The 24,395-nt window shown below is 40.7% G+C and overlaps 4 protein-coding genes across 5 annotated transcripts; all 4 read left to right on the forward strand.

Moving 5' to 3' along the window:
- The first annotated feature begins 1,430 nt into the window (after window positions 1-1,430).
- On the forward strand, window positions 1,431-3,185 carry LOC112224454 (parvalbumin, thymic). The gene is made up of 4 exons (XM_024388012.2): window positions 1,431-1,606; window positions 1,844-1,976; window positions 2,419-2,528; window positions 2,944-3,185. Exons 1-4 carry the CDS (start codon window positions 1,546-1,548, stop codon window positions 2,970-2,972), a joined length of 333 nt encoding a protein of 110 aa, XP_024243780.2. The 5' UTR covers window positions 1,431-1,545; the 3' UTR covers window positions 2,973-3,185.
- A 943-nt stretch (window positions 3,186-4,128) lies between these two features.
- LOC112224452 (parvalbumin-2) lies at window positions 4,129-6,874 on the forward strand. Its single transcript, XM_024388009.2, has 5 exons — window positions 4,129-4,235; window positions 5,116-5,186; window positions 5,319-5,451; window positions 6,270-6,379; window positions 6,606-6,874. The coding sequence occupies exons 2-5, from the start codon at window positions 5,126-5,128 to the stop codon at window positions 6,629-6,631; spliced, it is 330 nt and encodes a 109-aa protein (XP_024243777.1). The 5' UTR covers window positions 4,129-4,235; window positions 5,116-5,125; the 3' UTR covers window positions 6,632-6,874.
- Window positions 6,875-10,979: 4,105 nt separating this feature from the next.
- Window positions 10,980-13,340, forward strand: LOC112224453 (parvalbumin beta 2). The gene is made up of 5 exons (XM_024388011.2): window positions 10,980-11,101; window positions 11,873-11,936; window positions 12,272-12,404; window positions 12,680-12,789; window positions 12,934-13,340. Exons 2-5 carry the CDS (start codon window positions 11,879-11,881, stop codon window positions 12,957-12,959), a joined length of 327 nt encoding a protein of 108 aa, XP_024243779.1. The 5' UTR covers window positions 10,980-11,101; window positions 11,873-11,878; the 3' UTR covers window positions 12,960-13,340.
- Window positions 13,341-17,835: 4,495 nt separating this feature from the next.
- On the forward strand, window positions 17,836-22,723 carry pvalb9 (parvalbumin 9). Of its 2 annotated transcripts, none has more exons than XM_024388013.1 (5): window positions 17,836-18,143; window positions 18,998-19,065; window positions 19,527-19,659; window positions 20,702-20,811; window positions 22,373-22,723. In XM_024388013.1, the coding sequence occupies exons 2-5, from the start codon at window positions 19,005-19,007 to the stop codon at window positions 22,396-22,398; spliced, it is 330 nt and encodes a 109-aa protein (XP_024243781.1). In that variant the 5' UTR covers window positions 17,836-18,143; window positions 18,998-19,004; the 3' UTR covers window positions 22,399-22,723. The 2 variants fall into 2 exon arrangements, with proteins under 2 accessions (XP_024243781.1, XP_024243782.1); XM_024388014.2 differs by lacking the exon at window positions 17,836-18,143 and adding an exon at window positions 18,157-18,653.
- Window positions 22,724-24,395: the final 1,672 nt, after the last annotated feature.

The following is a 24,395-nucleotide window of genomic DNA, read 5'->3' on the forward strand; positions in this document are numbered from 1 at the left end:
CACCCATCCCTCTTCCCCTCTCCCTCATCCCCCCCATCCCCCTCTCCTCCATCACACAGGAAACCTGGCCTTCCTGCAAACAAGCATTGGAGCATGGAAGGGGACAAGGCCACGGCCGGGGGCAGGTATGGAGGGAGAGGATGTTTTTGTCGTTTTTCAACTCCCCTGGCTGAGAGGCCTGCTGTCGTCTATCCTGAGGAAACCGGCTCACGTCATTGGTGCTCAGAGGAGCTCTATAACTCCAGCCATAGGCTTGCACGTGCTCAGTAGCAGGCCCACAGTGACACAGATCGCTGCAGAGAGGGCCCGGGGCAGATATCAACAATGACCCCCACATGTGAGCAATGAAGTAGATGTATTATTAGGGATAGTGGGGATACTGTCAATCATCATTCCCCAAAGTTTCATGTAAGGGTAAATGTGTCACGGTCAGTTCAAGCTCTTTATCGTTATGTTTCTCTCCAAAGCTAGTCGCTGTCGAACCAGCAGGAAACATTACACTGTACTGTTTCCAAGCCAACGGCCATTATCCAGTTACTGTACATAATAGGCTACAGTAGAGCATGGCCACCTGGGAATGTGTGAATACTCCAGCAGGTGGCTGTTCAGTAAAACAGCCTCGCAGGGAGGTGGCTCTTCAGCATTCATCAGTCGTTAACACTTCCTCAACCTCTATCAGGCACCAACAGCTGTGTCTGCCCCACTGCAAAGACATAACATGTACAGCAGTACTGACACTGGAGATTTGCAGAATCAAAACCTAATATTCTCATAAAACAAAGTCCCTGGTAAGTGATTTACCACTACCCGTGACGATAGTGAACCTACCCCCATCTCAGGGGAAGCCCAAACGTGACTGAGCCTCCGAATAACAGGATGTTTATAGCTAAGCCTGGGGGATCCTGTGCCAGAGAGACAGCTCTGTAACACAGGGAGGAAGCAACCAGAAACTTAGAGAAGGGAGAGGGCAGAGAGGAGGGAGATGAGCAATGGGAGTGGAGGAAGACAGGAGGAGAGGGAGAGAGAAGAGCAGGCAAGCCAGGCGATATCTGGCCAACCAAATATAGCATGTCTTCTGTTTTCTTGTCCTCTTATCTGTTCCTGAAGCCTTTTCCCAGCATGTCCGAAAGGAAAATGACTAAATATCATGAATACAAAGACAGATCAACACTTCTGATCATGTATCACTGTCACTGGCTGTTTCAAACAAATCTCATATTCAGGCTTAAAGGGTTCAATCTGCACTTTTTCCACTATATAGGGGAAAGCTAGTAAGAATGGCTTTCTGTTCACCAGAAGGGCCACTTTCAGTTTGTCTCTTAATTAAGTGCGAAACAAAAGCTTTGTCATAGTGACGTCGTGACATCCACGCCCGTTGAACGTCAAGTGGGCCCAAAAGACAGCTGTGTTTGGCAGGGAAACGCTGGTGGTTTCTGACACCATGGCATCATAAGATCGCTCTTACCAGTAGCTTTCTACCTCACCATCAGTTAGGATAGAACCACAAGCTGCTACGTTTCATCACGATCTCGCTACAGTTTCAGTATGGCTCTCACAGACTTCCTTGCTGCGTCAGATATTACTTCAGCGATCAATGCTTGCAGAGGTATGAATGTATGTTTGCACTTTTGACCTCTACTGTAACTTAATGGTATGGGGAATGTTGCAGTAGGTGTGTTGGATTGCCCATAGGGACTCATAAATGCCGTTTCTTTTGCTCTATATGATTGTGGCTTCACAAATGTGTTTACGTAAAGAAACTGGAAATGCAAGTTATGAGCTATTCATTTCAGTCATCAACGGGTTGTTTGGTCCTTTGTCGTTATGTCCATTCTGCTTTTAGCAAACGACTCCTTCAGCCCCAAGAAGTTTTTTGCAATGGTGGGCTTGTCCAAGAAGTCTCCCCCTGAGATTGAGAAGATCTTCATGATCCTGGACCAGGACAAGAGTGGCTACATCGAACAGGACGAGCTACAGTTGAGTCTCAATATAACACACACGTCTTCTAGGGAACTTGATCCCATGATCAAAATAGCAGCAGATACTAGGCAGATACAAATATTTGGATTTTATTTTGTTTCTCAAAAAACGTTGCCTAATACAAGGACTTAAGATCCTTTAGAGTTAGATGGATACAACCAAACACAAAACTTCTACTGTACAGTGTACCGAATGTAATGCTACTTTTTGTGTTTTGTGTTTCGTTTGTGTGTGTGTGCGTGTGTGCGTGTGTGTGTGCGCGTGCACGTGTGTGTGCGTGTGTGTGTGTGTGTGCGTGTGTGTGTGCGCGTGTGTGCGTGTGTGCGTGCGTGTGTGCGTGTGTGTGCGTGTGTGTGTGTGTGTGTGTGTGCGTGTGTGTGCGTGTGTGTGTGTGTGCGTGCACGTGTGTGCGTGTGTGTGCGTGTGTGTGTGTGTTAGGCTTTTCCTCCAGAACTTCTCCAAGGGGGCTCGTCCCCTGACAGCGGCTGAGACCAGAGCCTTTCTCCTAGCTGGGGACAAGGACGGGGACGGAAAGATAGGCTGGGACGGTAGGGTTACCAGGCCATCAGGCAGGTTGTTGTTTATTGTCATGAGTCTTGTCCTGGAGGCAGAACTGAGACATTTTGTCTTAGATAGGCCAGCTGCAAAGTCAAAATTGGCTATATTGTATTAGGGTTATCAGTGTGGTTAAGGTTATGGTTAAGTTTAGGGTTTGGTTAAAAATCTGATTTTATAACTGTGCCAGCTATTGACCACTCTCCAGAACAAGAATCATGACAAAAAACACCTAACCTGCGGTAGCCAGGGTCGGCTGTTAGCATTTATGATTCTAATGGCAGTTTAAGGATCACTGGATGAGAAACCCAGTTTGGAAATGTAGTTAGACAGTAATTAAATCTGTATATTCTGCATATTGAACATTAAGAATGAACGCATTGAGAACAGTTTGTGTCTCTCTTTCAGAGTTCTCCAACCTTGTCATGTCTTCATAAAGAGAGGAAGATAAAGAAGATGTTTATTTTTGACAATCTTGTAGTTTGAAGACAAGCAGTACATGGTCTGTGTGAATCTGCTCAGTGCCTTCTTGGATTGGTCCAGCCTCTGTCTGTCAGTACAAGTAGTGCAATATGCTGTATGCTAGTTTTGACTAAGGAAAATATGATATTGTAAACCAATACAAATAAACAGTCTTTGGCTTAACACTTGCCTCGCCTGCAGCTGTCTTTCTCTGATGTAAAGTTTATAAATACAGTATATATGGCTTTGACCATAAATATTGTAGCACCTGTTTCACATGACAGTATGTGATGTATCCTAGTCATGTCCTTGACAGGCTGCTCCTTGCATGAATATGAGCATGTGGCCCAGGGTAAAGAGTCAAGTCAACACAAGTCTATATTCCTCTCATGTGTATCCAACTGCAGTACATCATCCAAACGAAGTCATTTTCTTCTCATGATTATTCATATACAGTATATATGGAAGGCAGACGAGGGATTAGGTTTCTTGCTATAAACTGATAACTTGGGAAGAAGATAATGTCTATATGTTTCTATCAACAACAACAACTTTTAACATGTTTAAAATGAGACTCTGCTAGTATGGAGGTGATTTTATTGTTTACAAATATGACAAGCACAATAACTTCCAGCGTAAGAATGATGAATCTATGTAAAATAATAATGAAGTAGAAAATCTAGACCTACATCATATGAATATATAAATTGACATTAAGCTTATACATTTTTTTAATGGTTAAAACTATATTGTACAAATAGTTAAACAGTTTGATTTTTATATAAATCATAATACAAAACAAAATGATCTGATTTGATGGATACTAAATTGTTCATGTCTGTTTATCATCTCACACTTGCTCTATACATTTTCAGAAACACACTGAGGTCACCAAGTGCCACATTGCCCTGATTGCAGATAATGGGTCATATAAAAAAAAAACGCATTGCAGGCATTTTATCTCCAACATACAGCCGAATGAGAAGATCAGCTCGAAGCCCAAAATGCCCCTCTTGCATTTCACCCCAGGACTGCATGCATATCCCTAGTTGAAAGGTTAAAAATAGTACAATTTGACTACTAGACACATTTTTCCAAAAGGAACCCTAAGCATACGGTGTGCGTTACACCTTGAAGGGCGAGGGTATATAATGTGGGAGCTAGGGGAGTATTGCTTCATCCAGCCCTACACTGAGATACAGCAGCCTCCTCGCCACTAATCCACTAATCCTCCAAAGGTGAGTTCCCTCAACCGGACTGATGCTCTAATTTAGGCTACAGACCAATGGTTTTCAGCATCAGCAACATGCAAAGATTTTTTCTTTACTGCCTCCACGGAATACATTCAATAAAAATGAAGAGGGAAACGTTTCTATCTGGAGTGCGTTTGGAATTGGAGTTTAAATAAAGCAAAAAAAATTGGACTTAAATCGCTTACCTGAGAGATGGAGATGGAGGACTTATGCCGTGGTTTTGGCGCACGAGGAATGTCAGTTCGAGGACCACTCTGAATGATACTTACTGTCACTGGCAGACATGTCTTACTCAATGTTTCTTTCTTTACCAATGATTCTTCTCCATCTAAATTGCCATGGACCTTCATGACAGTGAAAGTCCTATGTGAATCTTTCTGTGTGAATGGTTGAGAGACAGAATAGAAACAGACTCCAGAGCTGGTAGAAATAGATGAAAGAGATGATCTGATAAACAGGTCTAGCAGACCTAAAAGACATGGGTCACAGCATACCACTGTATGGGCTTTGGCCTACTGTAGTTTCTTGCGTTGAGACACTCTGCCTTTGAGCACAGATGAGCTACGTTTGGAATGTAAACCTGTAGGCTGCAGATAACACAGTACTAATGCTATTTCTTATCCATTTAAATCCACTCATTCATTAAACAATTAGTAAATTAATGAAAGAACATTTGGGAAAAGGTCAATCTACATAAATATATATATATATGCCTGAGACAGTTTTCTTGACAATAAATGTGGTTATCAGAGTCAAAAGGTTAGTGGGCCCAAGTAGTTTCTGTTGAATATTCATGTTCATGACTTTGAAAATGTCTCTCTCTCTCTTTTTCTCTTCTCTTGCTTTCTCTCTCCCTACTTCTCAGAATCGAAAAAATGGCTTTCAAGGGAATGCTTAAGGACGAGGATATCGCTGCTGCCCTCAAGCATTGCGCAGGTGTGCTATACTTAATTGATTTATGACAATCAATGTCAGTTAAAGTGAAAGGGCCCATATTGACCATGTTGAATCATCCATGAGCAGGCCAGACAGTGATGTTGAAATTACCACTGTGTTTATCCCTCACAGCTGCTGACTCCTTCAACCACAAGGAGTTCTTCGCCAAGGTTGGCCTGGCTGGCAAGTCTACTGAGGATTTGAAGAAAGCCTTCTACTTTGTTGACCAGGACAAGAGTGGCTTCATTGAGGAGGATGAGCTCAAGTAAGTCTCACACTGATCCAGTTGATTCCGTTGTCAAAAGCTAACTTACTGTATTATACAAGGCAACTTATTCCTGAGGAAGGCAGTTAACCCACTGTTCCCCGGGCACCAAAGACGTGGATGTCGATTAAGGCAGCCCAGTTGATTCAGTTGTCAAAAGCTAACTTACTATACAGTATAAGGCAACTCATTCTGTTGATTAATTTGCCAAAAGCTAACTTACTGTACATTACAACACAACACCACCCATGACACTGAAATGAATGCCAGTGCATATCTTCACTATTCCTTGATCTCCACTCACCAAGTCTCATTTCAATTTTATCGCATAGGGATACTTAAACACACCCTTCAAATCAAATCACATTTCATTGGTTGCGTGCACATATTTTGCAGATGTTACCTCAGCTGCAGTGAAATGCTGATGTTTCTAGCTCCATCAGTGCCATATACCTAACAATACAAAACAATACACACAAAAAAGAATACAAATTAAGAAATATGGGAATGAGCAATGTCAGAGACTGGAATATATATATATATATATTTATGCACTGTCTATGCACCATCATATATATATATATATGATGGTGCATAGACAGTATATATATATATATATATGTTGGTGTATAAACAGTATGGACAATATATGAATATAAAAGGTGTGTTCAGCAGTAGTTATATAGGATGATCCATGACTACAATACAGTATATACATATAAAGTGGGTAAAACAGTATGTAAACATGATTAAAGTAACCAGTGATTGATGACTATGTACATAGGGCAGCGGTCTCTAAGGTGCTCCTCTCTCTCCAGGCTGTTCCTCCAGACCTTCTCTGCTGGTGCCAGAGCTCTGACAGATAAAGAAACCAAGGTCTTCCTTGCGGCAGGAGATGCTGATGGTGATGGCATGATCGGAGTTGATGGTAATCAAATCACTTTTACACATTTCTATCAAACAAGCAACTATGTACTTGACCCTATCCAGTTGGCCAAGTAACAGTAACAACCAACCATTTTTAGTAACGTGTAACTACCTTTAAATGCCATGACATGAAGGAAATGAGGATTTTATGAGGATCATTTTTTTCCCAAGTTCTCATCATGACCTGTCTTGCAATAACTGTTGTTGTTTCTTCCTTGTTTCCACAGAGTTCACCACCTTGGTGAAGGTATAAGTCATCTATTATTGGCTCGGTTTTCATAGAACCACAAGTCTGCTGCTGAGGTTGTCCTGGCTTGCTGCCTGTCAAATACTGCATCTTTTTTATATTCATTTTATTTATGAATGTCACCCCACACTCCCAAAGCGTGTTGACTGTTATGTTTTTTAACTGCGTCAGCCGGTGTGCAAAAGTTTACCACCAGACCTTTTGCACTTTTAGAAAATTGAAATAAATTTTCATTTGGATTAACAACGACTTTTGTTTCTAATGGTTTTTCATCTGACATTGAGTGTCACAGTTGAGCAAGTCCTTCGAAGCACTTAAGAAGGAATAAAATGTTAGGCTTATTTAGAATATTGGAGTATACAGGACTGATGCAGCACACACTAGCTACACCGGGATTCCCATCAGCATTCCTCCACAGGGTACTGAGAAGTAACTGTATATAGTGACCTCTGCGATACATCATGTGAACATATCGGTTCACATAAAGTTAAAACAGGATCCACCTACTGGCACTGCATCTAGGAGACATATATATGTTCAGCTCTGGCACACCTATAGCTGGTTCAGAAAGACACAGATACTGCCAGGGCCTCTTGGAGACAGCTCTTCAGAGGGCTGGCCAGATGGAGGATCTCTTGCATATGTTCAGTTAGAGCCAGCACATTGCAAAGGCCCCCAGCCAGCTCTTGGCTAGTGTTTCAGAACTCCCATGTTACACCGTTTTTGTTAATGAGGCACATTTATGAACAAGTTTCTCTCCCTCAGCTATCAGACTGAGAAAATGTCATACTCGGTGACATAGAATAAGGCCATTTCTATTTATGTCGCGAGGGAGGGAAAAGTGAACAAATTGCACTCTGAACTTTTACTTGCAGATATTTGTTTACATGTAGAATGTACAGTAAATGTATTTAATTATTTGTATATGCTATTGATGACAAGGTGGGATTTATTCCAAGGACCACCTCTAAGTGGAGTTTGGAATGTCAGAATGTCAGAATATTAGAATGGCCCACATCAGCTTGGATTCCTTCCTAATTTCAGCTGATAACGGGTTGTACATTGTTTTGACACATCCATCTAACAACACTCATGTTAAATAATGGAAGGAATAGATTTTTTTTAAAAGCACATAATCTAAGGGAGAAGATTTAAGGGGGAAACGCTTTAATCTTATTTGTGACAAGATGGATTCCTCTACCTATCTGTGGGTAAAGGTCAGGGGTTAGGGGTCAAGCCGAACGCACCTGAGGATCAAGGATGGGGAGAGGAGTGACTGACTGATAAAAAGTATTGAATATGCTATTTCTATGTAATTACCATTTTCCCATGTAATTCTAGACCTGTTGATTTATGTACCATAAAATATAAACTGATGAGGTTGCCATCGCTAAATCTATTTAAATGGCCACTACTACTATGGCCAGTTCACACACAAAGGTTTGGATAGTCTCTACACAACCATAGAAAAAGAATGGCAACCAACTGCATTCCATTGTTTATCCAGCTGGCCTTCTCAATCAAAAGTAACAAGTGCCACCTCAACAGTGCCACCTGCTGTAGTATGAAACACATAGCACACATGCCAAATGGCACCCTATTCTTTCTGTAGCGTACTACTTTTTATCAGGGCCCATAGAACTCTGGTCAAAAATAGTGCACTACTAATTAGTGCCATTTGGGATGTAGACACATTAACCGTGTCACACACGTACTGTATGTATACTCGTATGTGGACTTCTGCATCCCAAATGGCACCATCGAGAGCATTGTTAAAATTGAGTGATGCACGGTACAGTAGCCTAGGTATTGCGTAATGGCTCTCCCCAGATCTGAATGTTTGAATGATGATAGAAGTAGACCTATCACCTTTCACTGTTGTCGTAAATAATAGCATAGCCATACTGAGAAACAGCCTGGAGGGGAGTAGGGGACCTGAAAGGGACCAAAATAACACCAGGCAACCTTCAATTAGACAGAGGTGATGACTGACTCAATCTATCCTTTGTGCCAAATACATTCCTACGGGTGTCCCCTCTTCTCTCCCTTGAGCCACTGATTTAAAAAATATGTTTATTTTATTATTATTTTACCTTTACTTTAACAGGGAGTCCCATTGAGACCAATGTCTCTTTCGCAAGGTAGCCCTGCATACACACAATTTACAAAATATAATATAATACAAATATACAAAATTACAAACTTTCTCAGGAAAAAGAGTCACATTCCTCAGCAAAGAGGTCCCCAATTAACATTTTGAACCTACCAAATGGCACCAGTACATCCAATTGTAGGGAAAGATGTGAAATATAGATTAATAGTTCCATAAATTATTAGGCCCTAATTAGAATTCAATTAATGATTTTTTTTGCCAAATGTGCAAATTGTATATGACAGATAAAATAACCTATACAATTGTATATGACATTTTAGGCTAGATTTTGAATTATTTTGTTATTATGTTTCTTGAGCTTTTATTTTTATTTTCACCATATATAATTTCAAGCATGTACTTGCTGATTTACTCAGCTCTAAAGAGCTGTTAAGTTATTGAATGCACTTGTTAAAGTTTCAATGCTGTCATTTCCGTCTCAATATCAAACCATTTATGGGTAGCAATTAAGTACCTTACTGTAATTGTTTTCAATTAAAATGGACAAAAATAAAGAAAAATTGCTTCTTAGCTAGGAGCAATTTCTCAAGCAGGACTGCTTGGACTGTGGGAGTGGTCTGAGTGGGGAGGGGAAAACTGAAAACTAGCTGTTATTGGTATAGAGGTTTGGAACTCTTTCTTATTAGTCTATTAGCTCATTTGTCACCTGGTGATGTCACCAGGCAGGCCAAAACACAATCCCACTAAAACAGGCTGAAATTTCAGGCGTTCTTTTCAAAAAGCTTTTACACTAAAAGGGCATTATCATAATTTTCACAATTTCATAGTATTAGTCCAACCTTATAGTGTGGCAAAATATTTAAAACACAGAGAACTCTTCAGGATTGGTGGGTCCCCTGCGGGACGGTTGAGCTAACGTAGGCTAATGCGATTAGCATGAGGTTGTAAGTAACAAGAACATTTCCCAGGACATAGACTTATCTAATACTGGCAGAAAGCTTAAAGTCTTGTTAATCTAACTGCACTGTCAAATTTACAGTAGCTATTACAGTGAAAGAATACCATGCTATTGTTTGAGGAGAGTGCACAGTTTTGAGGATGAAAAGTTATTAATAAACAAATTAGGCACATTTGGGCAGTCTTGATACAAAAATTTTGAACAGAAATGCAACAGTTCATTGATTCAGTCTAAAACTTTGCACATACACTGCTACCATCTAGTGGCCAAAATCTAAATTGCACCTGGGCTGGAATAATACATTTCAAAGATGATGGTAACAAAAAATATATAAAAAAGGGTTGTTTTTTTCTTTGTATTTTCTTTTCCCAGATCGAATGTGTTATATTCTCCTACATTCCTTTAACATTTCCACAAACCTAAAAGTGTTTCCTTTCAAATGGTACCAAGAAAATGCATATCCTTGCTTCAGGGCCTGAGCTACAGGCAGTTAGATGTGGGTATGTCATTTTAGGCGAACATTTTCAAAAAGGGGCCACCCTTAAGAGGTTTAAATGGTGTTTAGCTTTTTCAATAACAAAACAAAAACGCTTTCAATGTTTTTAAATTATTTAACATGAAGACACATCAGCCCTATTATAATTAGTCTTTCAAGTAATTCAAGTGTTTGTTTTCTTCCGCAGCGTAATACAGCACCTTACACCTATGGCCATAAATCATGTGCTCTACTTTTGTTAGACAGATACATGCACAACAACTCATTCCAGACATTTTGCGCGTGCCAATTACGCATTGAGACGGAGCAACTCAGTCGTAAATTAGGCCTATGAACTGTTAAACTTGATAGCTGTTGATGGATTTTGTAAAACAGACCGTAAAACATAAATAAATGCCCAAATAAGTATTTCACTGTTAGTCTACAACTGTTACGACGCATGTGACAAATACAATTTGATTTGAAATCAAAACATTTTTATATATGTATATATATGAAAGTCGAAGCCAACAAAAGATGCAGAAACATCTGCGTATAAAGTCAAGTTTTCAATAACTACAAATCTAATTTACCTAATATTGTCATTAGTATGGATTTTCACACAATATAAATCTGCATCAGCGGCAAATCTGTCATCTATACCAGCGTATATTATTAGCCCGATTTAATATTAAGCACTTTTGCAAACAAGTACCATTTAAGCATCTTCATGTATGTAGATATAAATAGAAAGGACACTGACTACTGGACACATTTTCAACCAACTGCTTTGCATGCGGTGTCTATTACATTTTGCCTCATATTTCGGGTGAGTAGGGTATATAAGGTCGAGGGCTTGGGCAGGGGGGCTTACACCAGTTGGCAGAATCATCTTTGCGAATCCACTCAAGCGTTAAAGCCAAACCTGAGGTGAGTCTGTTGCAGAGGGATGAATCTTCATCTTGTCAGGTCGACAACATCTTGCATGTATCTTCAACCCTTCGGCTTTACTACACCTTGCTATGGAACGGAACACGATGGAAGCATCTCAATTAAAGAAACGCAGGACACGTTTTTTTGCCTTTGGAATAATCAAGGAACCAAATGGAATGACTAGGCTACATCATTGGGATGATATATCACTCACTGCCTGCAAATCCAGGTTTTGGAATAGAGGACTGTCCATCCTGATGCTCTCTGTTGTGTGAACCTATCCTAACCAAAATATCAAAAACTAAGCAAAATAACTAACATTAACCAAAATAACCACAACTAACCAAAAGATCCAAAACTAACTAAAACTAATCAAAATAACCAAAACTGAGCAAAAGAATCAAAACTAACTCAAACTAACCAAAAGAACCAACACTAACCAAAAGAACCAAATCTAACTAAAAGATCCAAAACTACACAAAATAACCCAAAATAACTAAAACTAAACAAAATAATAGAACTTGATTTTCAGATGTTAATAACCACACAATAACTATGTTAACTACAACAACTATGTTATTACCATTTATATTATTAGGAAATGCAATGGTTTAATATAGGGTGGTTCAATCTTCCAAATATCCAACTCTGATAAAGGATAGAGACTCAGCATAATGAAATCAGTCTTTGCGGTTGCTGTACAGAAGCAGGTGATGAACAGAAAAACATTTGATTCGCTGTAACTGATCTTCTCTGCTGTCTCCCCAGCTAAACATGTCCTTCGCCGGTCTTAACGATGCTGATGTTGCTGCAGCCCTTGCTGCTTGCACAGGTAAACCTCTTATAGATGCCTCAGTTCATTTTCTACTCTCACTCCCTATTGTAGGATCTCTGTGTTTGTGGGCAAGATTGTATATAGCAGGCTTCTTTCATTTTTGTGGTCGTTGAGGAGAGAGATGAGAGGGATATAGCACAGAAAATAGTGGCTAGACCGGAATATTGAACCGTTGCCTCCAGGAGAGTGTGGTCCAGTCTGGGGGCAGCAGCTCAACAACTAGACTAGCCATGGGCAAGCGGCCACAGCCCTGGCACAGCAGTATTGTTAAGTATATTTGTAACTGTGAAATCCTCTGACAGCATTTTAATGGATAACTGATCTCCCCACAGCTGCTGACTCCTTCAACCACAAGGCTTTCTTCGCCAAGGTTGGCCTGGCCGGCAAGTCCAACGATGATGTAAAGAAGGCCTTCTACGTCATTGACCAGGACAAGAGTGGCTTCATTGAGGAGGATGAGCTCAAGTAAGGACCCCTCTGATATTACACTCATCATATAACACCTTTGATCATGTTTCTTAAATTGAATGTTCCCTTTATAGGGCTTGACTGATTGTTAAGTGTGGGGGCAAAGAAAGGACGTCACTTTAAACCTACCCCTCTGTAGAGAACGGGGTGCCTATTTCTGTCTCAGCAAAATAGAGTCCCCTCCCCCAAAATATGAGTAGAGCAGGAAAGCATCAGCATAGTCTGTGGTTTACAGTCTTTGCTTATTGCCTGTTTGTTCTGTATCCATCCAGGCTGTTCCTGCAGAACTTCTCTGCCTCTGCCAGAGCTCTGACTGACGCTGAGACCAAGGCTTTCCTGGCTGACGGGGACAAAGATGGTGATGGCATGATTGGAGTTGATGGTGAGGATTATTCCTTTCTGGAATTTGGGAATGTTATTTCAAGTCTTCGCAATCTCAGTTGAAATTGAAAATGAAATGTTGAGTAATAAATTATTGAACCATTCATATTATTAACACAAAAAAATGGTGTGTTCACTTTTGCAGAGTTCGCTGCCATGATCAAGGGATAAATGAAGACCTGACCAACACCTCTTGATCTGAAGGAACAACTTGACCCAAGACATCCCCCTTTTCATCTTAACACTTTTATACACGTGACTGTTACTGTGTCTGAGATGACACCCTTTCCCAGGCATAATGCAATACCTTTTCCCAGAGCTGATGGGCAAAAGTAGTGCACTATATTGGGAACAGGGGGTCATATCAGACACAGCCTGTGACTGTCTACCCATAGTGCATCTTTCTGTCCACTATGAATGTAAATGTAGCGTGGCTGTGTCTCTCCCCTGTCCTCATTCATTTGAGTTTTGCTTTAGTGTCCAATCAATGATGCACTTTTTGGGAAATGGACGTCAGACGATATATAGAAAAGAATAAACGTTCTTTTTCAATATGGTGTCTCATCTTTTCTTTACAGTTTGATTTCATGTTCAGTACCACTCCACATGAGAGTATCTATTTAGACTAGAGGGGAATTTTGTCATCACCTGACCCACTTGAATAAACCAGCACAGTTCGGGTCAATAGGATGGTGCGAAGAGGGTATATTGTTAAGCATCCTCTTACATGATAAATAGCAGCTATTTATCATCAAACATATCAACACATAGTAACTAAGATGAGGAGATGAGAGATCAATGGTTGTCCATTGATTTTCTTTTCAGAACTGGAACAGTCATGTGTCATATAGTAACTAACATTAAGTGGTTACACCTCCAGCCATGTATATTTCTGAGTCACTAAGACAGAATAGATCTTCCCTGTAACCTAGTGGTTAACCTGGTCAAAGGTTCCTGATAGCCGATAGAGAGCGTCACTCTAGCACAGGTGGGATTGGAAATTCACATTTTACAGCGGCACCTGTGCACATACCCCACCATCCTTCGATACACTGCTGCCATTCATGAGTCTTGGCAAGACACATTTTTTCCCCCCTCCTCTTGTTCATCAGTAATAATTCCATGGCAGTTGTAATCAGTTACCAGCCTGGCTGACACGACCCAAGTGACATCACAGGAAGAGCTGTGACTTACTCGTCTGGACAGGAGGCTGTTTATTAATGCAACATTCACTCAGAAATTGAGCAAAAGCATTGATTCGTTCTCTCAAATGTATTTTTCTTCTGGTGTGTTTGAGACCTCTTGTTGTTTGGATTTGAAAATCCAACAGTAGTAATAGAAGGGGGCGGCACTCTGGGGTTGGGTGGGGCTGTGCCTGTGGCTGCATGAGTGTGAAAGTCCAGAGGAGAACCAACCTGTAAAAGCCCCCTTAATTATCAATGTATCGTACCGACAACTGAAGTCAGGAGGACTTTGAGTTAGGTGTCAGCCAGACTAATCAGTTGCAGGAGAAAGATTCAATCCAATGTCCATAAACTAAGCCAATCTCCTCGAGAGGTAAATTCTAACCTAGTCAAAAGTTCCTGATAGCCACTCTACAGGTGGGATTGCAAATGAAATGTCCATAAACGCATGCAAAACATAACTTTCCAGACGCTATCTTTGCCCATTTATTACCAGCAAAGATTTTTTTTTAAACCGTCTGCAACAATTTCATACAGACAGATGTAATTACTAGGCTTTCCATACATGTGCCAAAGACGGTGGATTATAAAGATGATGCAAAAAGGACTTTTACCATTGAAAAAAATGGTCACCGTTCTGGTCTATTTCTTCCATGCACTAACCAGAAAAACGGCCTATGGAATGTAACACTTTTTCTATCATCTTTGCCTGTGCCATAGACATAGTTAGAGGATGGTCGTGTTCCCCCAGCTCTAACGTTGCATGCATCAACCAATGGTTGTGTGCAACGTCATCGGCTGTGCCATCGGGATTGCTATAACATATGATTGGTTAGCTGATATGTAAAATACCTATCCAGGTGTTGCAAGATCTGGCATTCGTCAGCAACCTCTGGGCAGTGGAACATGTTCTATATCTGTCCCGTTATGGCGTCTGTGAGAGCATGGGCAGCGCTATTAGGACCATCTCCATTTTGAAACAGTCAATTATCTTTTTCTACTACTTCTATGTTGGTAAACAAACTGAAAGGGTATGTACTGCCACCTGGAGGGTGTTTTTGGAACAGTTATAAAGCCAAGGTTGCAGTTGTGGAATGTTTGCGCACGAGTGTAATTCATTGGCTGATTTCTCCTGGTGAACTGAATGGCATTATATGATCCTTATTTAACCCATAAGAAGTCACACCCAGTTGAGTACTTCAAAATGGTAAAAGTCCTCAATGGTGCTGCCCCTGCTAAAATGGGCTTTTGGGCACTTGAGTCCTCTATCTATCTCTATGGCCTGTGCATCCATACCTATTTGTCACCTGTGTGCCTATAGGGTTCACATGACCAGTGAACAATAACCCGTGCCTTCTAGTGTAGGCCTACAAGGCTAAAGACAGACAAACTATAGACAACACAACACAACAAACACATTAGTAGGCCAAAATTGCCCCGAAATATTCAAATGAGTCATGGCCAATTATTCACCGTTATATATGCTTATTAAATATCAATAAGGGATGAGTCTGATTTCTATTCAATTTCTAAACCCCACATTGATTCCAGTTTGATTCAGGCGCCATTGTTGAGGCCTCTGCAGTAGCAGAAAAAAAACACTAGGTAGTGTCCAAGTCAGACGATCTGAAGCCAGAGGCACTGTCTAGCATTGAATGAAGCTGTCATTTTTGTGATGTAAGTTTCACAAACCTGTTATGCAGTCCAGTTTCCATGACATAGCTGTGCAATTGGTTTTTGGCCTTGTATTTTCACTTATCATCAGGATTCCCATCATGTAACAAGATCTGTCAATCAAGAGACAAATGGTTGGTAAAAGGTTGGACTGGGTTTGGGGTCGAGTATAATGGAGAGTAACAATTCCCTTGGTCCTCATTATATATGTATCTTCCCTCCACCTTCATTTTGTCCTGACTAAATCAAGTCATGAGAGATACTGCTGCTGCGTCTGATGTTTTGAGAGCCTCCACTGCTATGTTACACATCCCTCACCGCAGCCAAGCTGGTTGTTATAGCGACCAGGTGGAATCACCAGCACAGTGCAGGTTGAGTGAATTTATCTTCACGAGGAAGAATACTGTGTGTGGGCTATTCACCTTTACAGTGAAATTGAACACTGTTTGGTACCCTGAGAGTTTAACAAGGCCACACAGTAAAGAGATGCAGTGCATAGCGCAAACATTTCATACTGTTTTATTCGAACCATTTCCTGCATGTTCATAAACTAAAATCACCTTTTGAAATAAGCAAGTCTAAAACAGTAAAATAATGTGTACAGTAGCCTTAAATCACTTGCACTAAGTACTGAGCTTAAAATATACACTACATGGATATACACTACATGGCCATACACTATGGCTCTGTGCAAGCCAGTCAAGTTCTTCCACATTGATCTCAACAAACAATTTTTGTATGGATCTCGCTTTGTGCATGGGGGCATTGTCATGCTGAAACAGGAAATGACCTTCCCCAAACTCTTTTTCAACAAAGTTGGCAGCACAGAGTCATCTAGAATGTCATTGTATGCTTCAGCGTTAAGATTTCCCTTCACTGGAACTAAGGGGCCTAGCCCGAACCATGAAAAACCGCCCCAGACCCTTATTACTCATCCACCAAACTTTACAGTTGGCACTGTGCATTTGGGCAGCTAGCGTTCTCCTGGCATCTGCCAAACCCAGATTTGTCCGTCGGACTGCCAGATGATGAAGCGGGATTCACCACTCCAGAGAACGCGTTTCCACTGCTCCAGAGTCCAATGGCGGCTAGCTTTTGTCACGCCCTGGTCTTGGTATTCTGCCTTCTCTTTATTATTTTGGTTAGGCCAGGGTGTGACATGGGTGAATTATGTGTTTGTCTTGTCTAGGGGCTTTGTAGATTGATGTGGTTGTGTTTAGTATAGTAGTCTAGGTAAGTCTATGGTTGCCTAGAGTGGTTCTCAATCAGAGGCAGGTGATTATCGTTGTGTCTCAGTTGGGAACCATATTTAGGCAGCCATATTCTTTAGGTGTCACGTGGGTGATTGTTTCCTGCCTTTGTGTTTGTTGTGTTTGTGTTTGTTGCACCAGGTTTCGGTTTTTTCACGTTTCTTGTTTTGTATATTGTTCTATTTTCATCTTTCATTAAAAAGATGTATAAAGATAACCACGCTGTATTTTGGTCCGCCTCTCTTTCACCATAAGAAAACCGTTACAGCTTTACACCACTCCAGCCAATGATTGGCATTGCATATGGTGATTTTAGGCTTGTGTGCGGCAGCTCGGCCATAGTAACCAATTTCATTAATCTCCTGACGAATAGTTATTGTCCTGAAGTTCCCTCCTGAGGCAGTTTGGAACTCGGTAGTGAGTGTTGCAACCGAGGACAGACGATTTTTGTGCGTTACTCCTAGAAATTTCCACTACACGATAACAGCACTTAACCCGGGCAGCTCTAGCAGGGAAGAAATTTGATGAACTGACTTGCTGGAAAGGTGGCATCCTATGACCAGGCCATTCTAATGCCAAAGTTTGTCTATGGAGATTGCATGACTGTGTGCTCGATTTTATACACCTGTCAGCATGGTGTGGCTGAAATAGCTGAATCCACACATTTTTAAGGCGTGTCCACATACTTTTGTATATAATGTATCAGATAATCTGGCCCCATCTGCTCCCACTTGGTTTTTGATAGAATAGTAGGGTAATTAATATTTTGGGGCTACTTGGGAAATGCCCATTTTTATCTTCTAATGGATCTGTCAATAAGTGTTTGTATTGATGATTTAATATTATTTATCAATGTTAAATACCTACATAATTTGTTACCAATAAGACTATAGGTCAAATATGTTTATTTACACGTGGTGGGGGGGAGAGAGGGTGAGAGAGAGACAGAGAGAGAAGCGTGAAACACTTGTCTGCCTGCTATAGAAAAAGGGCGGTACAGATTTCAGTATTTACACGCATCAACCAGTTAAGGCAAATATTTAAATAGTAGGTTAACGGTTAATTAGTTAGGTAAGCAATTCGAAAGTGGCCTGGCTGTGAGAATTTGATACACGGACAGGTAACTCAAGCATCGCAGATTTTCTGTGTTTCCAGTCCATATATAAATATTAATCGGCAGTCATCAGTCACCACAAAACCTGACATATTCTGGTTTGGACACCGGCGCGGGCAAGATCATCAAAGCGGTGAGTAGGATAAAGGACTGATCGAGTTTTTGGTGTGATGTGTGCGTGTGGTTACTTTGCCGACCGAGTGAGTGATGCTCAGGTAGCCTAGTGCGGCTCAGATCATACACTGCAGAGTAAATTGCAGGTCCATTTACCTGGCTGACACTCTTAGGTGATTTTTCTCGGGATTTGTGTTTTTAACAGGATTTTTGTTTTAAGGTTTTCCAGAAGTAGCAAATACCTTTCTTAATCCATTTTGTAGTCACAGTTACGCATCTGCTTCCATAAATATTGTTGCGCGTTTATCGACAGTAACATTTTTGCCAGGTAATTTCAAATCGTTTACATCAGACGAATCGTATCGAGCAGCCAGATTACGCTAAAGCAGACAGAACAGGGACATCAACATCAGTCAAATTGACATCAACAGATTATCAGAGCAAGGAGAGGGAAGAGGTTGACAGAGAAAAACAAACTAAAACATTCGGTTTTAGAAATCAAAGTCTCGTAGGGAGAGAGGGAATTCAGGTAGGTTTGAATGTATTATGTGTTGTTCAATTCAGTACTGTGTTGTTTGTTGTGGTTACTTGAAATGAATTGATTTGAGAAATATTCAGAAGAATATTCTTAAGAAATTGATGTGTAGCATTGCCTTGCATTGTATACATTTTATTTTACGTTAAGATACATTTCGTAACAAGGCATTATTGTTGGCATAGCCTACTGTACATCCTTACGTAATCCAGCTGCTTTTTTCAATGAATGCAGTCTGAGATTACTGACTGATATTCTCTAAATGAATAGACTGGACCTGACTCTTTGAACAGCCTGTGTGTGTGAATAATTTACTCCGTTGTTCCTCTGTCCAATAGGATTAATATGTCACTCACTTCTATCCTTTCCGCGGAGGCTATTGAGAATGCCGTCAAGGAGTGCCAAGGTGGGTCTTACCTCAGGACTGCCTGATAGAGAGAGAGAGCCAGAAGGACAGAGAATGAGAGAGAGAATGAGAGGAAAACAGAGAGAGGAGAGAGATGGTAGGGTTGTAACAGACTATGATCATGTACTGTAGAGAGTTATTGTTAGTCAGAAGAGAGTACTTCCTACTCAGTAGTAGGCTGGCAGTCGCCCACAGACTATTGCACTAGAATTTAGCATCCTGAGGATGGGTTTAGTCCAAATGCTGGGGTGAAAAGGACTCTTTAAGAAGAGTGTCTGTGTGCCAGCCTGTAAAGAGAGAGACACGCAGGGATAAATCTCCAGTCTGGACTGCACCACGCCATCTTTTAAGCTCATCAGGGAGTCAACCTTGCCTGAACTCTAACCCGGGTGTGTATGCGCGCTGTGTGTGCATGCATTGGTACATTTATGGGTGCATGTGTTCTCCCTCACTCCCTTCAGCCCCAGACTCCTTCAGCTTTAAGAAGTTTTCCCAGCTGTGTGGCCTGACCTCCAAATCTCCCAAAGAAGTCAAAGATGTCTTCCAGATCCTTGACGAGGACAACAGTGGCTTCATCGAGGAGTCAGAGCTCAAGTATGACATTTGGAGTAATCCTTTAGATGGAGGGACACTTTCCTGTGCTTCCTGTAATGATAATACATGGGCGTTTTACTGACTCCTTCATTCAAAGTGACTTACCGTTAACACATAAATTCATTTGGCTATATGTGGCCCCCTGGTGGGTTTCAAAGCTACAACTGTTCCAATTAGCAGATGCTTTTACCCATAGCAACTCACAGTACAGTGAGCACATACCATACATTTTTATGAAGATTACTTGATCCCTGTGGGAATTGAACCCATGACCTTGGCTTTGTCAGCAGCACTCTCTTACCAGTGAATCCACACAGGACCACCAGCTGTGCTGGCGGCTGCCTGGTGAGCCATCAGAACCACAGAGAGCATTGCAAAATGTATGCTGAGTGACAGGAGACTTAATAATATTTAATACAATGACCTATTTTTGTTGCAAGCGCAACAAATGTCAATGAGATCAAATTCTACAATTCCACTCCCCTGTCATTTTAATGGAAGGCTACCATTAAGCCTTAGTATAATCCATGGGTAAAAAACAATAATTATTATATATTTGCATTATATAATGCACTGTCTACATTATATAAATGTGCCAGTCAGCTAACCTTAGGACACCAACTGTATGACCCAAGTGCATTTGAGTTCATGGATGGATGCAGTATAGCAGAGTTTTCACTCAATCCACTTTCCCTCACCTCCTATGAGAATGCATATAGAGACTGTGCAGCAAAAAAAATACTATATTGTTACAAAGCTGTCAAGAGACCAGGCTGAGCATTGTGCCAGAGAGTAGATAATTTGAAGTTTCGGCTATAAAGCCTAGCTATATTACTTTCAATCCTTGTTAAACTGGAACCAAATAACCTTTATGCCAAAAAGGGCTGTGCTGGAACACAAGTTGTGTGTGTGTGTGTGTGTGTGTGTGTGTGTGTGTGTGTGTGTCAGACACATGGTACAGTATGTGTAAGGCTCACATAATGCTTGTATATATGTGTGTATTATGATTGTGTGTACTCTGTGTGTGTGTGTACTTCCCTAGGTTCTTCCTGCAACGGTTTGTCCCCGGGGCGCGGACGCTGACGGACGCTGAGTGCAAAGGCTTCCTGTCTGCAGCTGATGATGACAACGATGGCAAAATCGGAGTAGAAGGTGAGTGGCTTTCTGCAATCACCTGCAGGCTGGGGTATTATCATGAGCCAATTGGTAAGGCTGTTGGTATTTCCTTGTAGGGATTTTGATGAGCAGGAGACCAAGACTCTCTGAGATCCACTATACATTTTGGGAGTCTCTTGGTTTTGAGGGTTTTCCAAGAGAAAAGATAAAGAAGGCTAAAATTTGAATCAAATAGTTTAAAGTTCTTTCCTGATTATTGCAAATCCTGTTCTTGTGTGGAAGACTACTATTGAATCGAAGCCAACATTCACAAACTTGGCATTGGCCATGACTAGGCCTTTCTTCATATGTATGGCAATGTATGGCTGTGTATTTTGTAATGTGAGATTAACGTTATGCTCTTTAGAGTTGTAATCCGCCCTGACCACTGTCAACTCAGATGTATGGCTTTTAGTAAGGGCCCTGAGTTGGCAGAAGAGAGTATGGATAGAGGATGAGCGGTAGAGACACTAGATGTTTCAGGTCAAGAGGAAGGCATTGGGACAGCCCTTGTAGAGTATACTGTATATAGAGTAGTGTTTGTGCGCTTGTGTGTCTATATTCCCGTATGTCTTGTGCTAGGTTTTGAGGGTGACAAAAACTAATTGTGGAGCTTATACAGATGCTCTTAATGGCAATTCTAGTTGGCCTCATTGGCAAGTAGAGATCCAAAAGTCACAGCCTCCAGTAGACCTAGGTTAAAATAGTATTAGAAACCTTTCATATACTTTTAGCGTTTGATTGAGCTTACATGGAGTGCCAGATGGGCGAAGTTTGCACTTTTGGGTCTATTCCATTGATCCCAATACCCCAGACAAGCTCAATCAAACACAGCTAAAGCAATCAAAAGATTTCAAATACTATTTGAACCCTGGTCTGGGCCTCCAGATGCTATATTAATGGCTGCCAGCCAGATTTGAGCAATATCTAGGGCTGCATAGACTGGCTGGGCTGGGATTGCATAACCGGATGAAGGAATCAGACAGCGTCTAAACATTATTACAATCTCTGGTTCCAAACCAACTCTTTGGTTCAGGGTAATTTTGTCAGCTTTTTGGCACTTCCCTCTGTTGAAGGAATAACAACAACAAAAAACGATTTACAAGTGTTTGTATTATGTAAGGTTTGAATTCTATGTTCTGCTTAATCCCACATATTTTTGACAAGGGAGCAAATTAATTCTGTGAAAACACTCATGTATGCACCTGATGGTATGCATAAGATGATTACAAGGTTGGTTTGCGAATGAGCTACAAACTGATTTACATTAACATTTTTGGTCAGATTGCATATTGTAATCCAATCATGTAAATTGCGTAGATTATGCTTTCAAACCAGACAAAACACAGCAACCAAAAAACTAATGGTGAATTCTCATTAAAGAACCCATACTGTTACATATGTAGGCCAAAGAGGGTTTAGTTATAGGCTGTCTGTTCAAGTGATTTAGATAATGAGCAACATTTCCAAAAGGCTGTTTTGATGTCGCTCATCTCTGAATGTTCATATTCTAATCCATATTTGGAACTCATCTCAGAATCTGTCTCTCCTGCCACAGAATTCCTGATCATGGTCCAGTCCTGAGAGTTCCATGGGAGCCGGGAGAGCAGCAGGTGTTCATTCTCCTCTCCTTCCTCCAGCCTCAGCCTCCAACTTCCAGACTGCAGTCAACTTCCTCAAGCCTACAGCAGCCTCCATTCCCAGGAATATGTTTTTCTTTGTCCCTGAATTGTGCCCTTAAATTGTTTTTTTCTTTTCTTTCAGAGCCCCTCTCTTATTCATCCATGAAACCATTTTTACTTGCCCTTTGATTACGTTCTAGGAGGTTGTATAACTGCGTCGCCCCATATTTCCTTCCAATGCACACTACATTGTCAATCAAAAAGATGAATAAACACATTGTAACTTATTGTGGCGAATTTCATTTTTCTTTCAAACACAACTGCTGAACATTTGCATCTGTTAAATTCCTGTATTGTAACCATACAACAGATGCCATGTAAGGAAGTGCTATATGTTACAATGAACTGAATGTGCACATAACCCGTGAGAGAGTGCATAATTAAATGTAGAATTTCTGCTAATCCTGACTGGAAATCAATTTCATGCACTATTACTTTGTTACTTAGTGTTACCTAAATGTTAACATACATGGAGAGCTGCTATGTTAGTTGTAACATTGTGTAACACCGTTCTGTCCATCCAAATCACATTGGGAATACCCTACAGCTTGTATGACCCAGCGGTCTGTCTTAGCTGTGTAAAGCTCACATCATGTTTTCAATGGTTAGCATCATCGCTAGCTCAGGTTGGTTTCCCAGCAACATCCCACCTATACATAGAGCTACTTCACGTGAAATGAAAAACAAGATACCATTGAGGTGCCCATTCAGACAACTGGGTCGAAGGAGAAAGTGAAAACCTTGCCTGCTGTTTCTGGTAATTAAGTGTAAAGGGAGTTGTGCTGTTTTATTTTCCCTCAGTGTTTAGAGGAAGTATCTAGTAAAAGTGAGACGGTGACCTTACCAGTCTGTCTCTAGCTATATTGGGTAACACCTTGTGTCGGCTACACCACATTAGGTGTGTGTGTGTGTGTATGTTTTGGGGACAGCTGTCATAAAGGGCTAATGATCAACACTGAGCATAAAATTATTCCATTGAATTTACAAGATTGTTTTTATATATTCCTTTGAATATTTAATGATTAGGTTATTCTTGTATTAATAGTTTACTGAAAATACCCTTGTTTATTCTTCAGTTTCATCAGAACAATAGATACCTTATTTTGTGATTGATAGAAAATTCAATAAGTCATAAAGGGACCTTGCTCATTGTTTGTCCAGGAATAGGTCTGAAATAACAGTGTTAAAGGGGCAATCTGCAGTTGCTTCATCCATTTTTGGGCTTTGAATTAATTAAATGTACCCATTGATTCTTGAAGAATATAACTTATACAATAAATGCCCCATGAGCTTAGTTCAACTGTCATACCCCATCAGAATCCAAAATATAAGTGTGTTTCACTGGAATGTTTGTAAACAAAGTAAACATAAACAAAATTGGAAACATAACAATACATTTGACTATACATCATGGCTGATCATTCCTTGCATCCATCCCAATGTTTATGAATTTCAGTGTGGTTACACTTCTCCAGCCCTATTCCTCAGCTTTTTACCGAAACAGGGGTGGGGAGGACACGTTATTGTCTCAACTCCTGATTGACGCTTTAAAGAATTAAAGCAAATTGAGGTGACACAAAGGGAGGTGACAGAGTTTAAGGTTACAGTATCCAGGGCCTCTCAATTTCTCGTTGGAAAGACTACCCCTCAGGTTTCTGTTGAATGAATTAAACTTAAAGTGATGAGAGAAAAATGAGACAGAGCCAGTTCCAAAAGAATTAGGAATTAGAATACTAGAATGGACAGACAGAGCTAGTTCCATAGAATTAGGAATTAGAATACTAGAATGGACAGACAGAGCTAGTTCCAAAGAATTCGGAATTAGAATACTAGAATGGACAGACAGAGCTAGTTCCATAGAATTAGAATACTAGAATGGACAGACAGAGCTAGTTCCAT

The sequence above is a fragment of the Oncorhynchus tshawytscha genome, linkage group LG25, assembly GCF_018296145.1.
Source record: "Oncorhynchus tshawytscha isolate Ot180627B linkage group LG25, Otsh_v2.0, whole genome shotgun sequence".
NCBI lineage: Eukaryota > Metazoa > Chordata > Actinopteri > Salmoniformes > Salmonidae > Oncorhynchus > Oncorhynchus tshawytscha.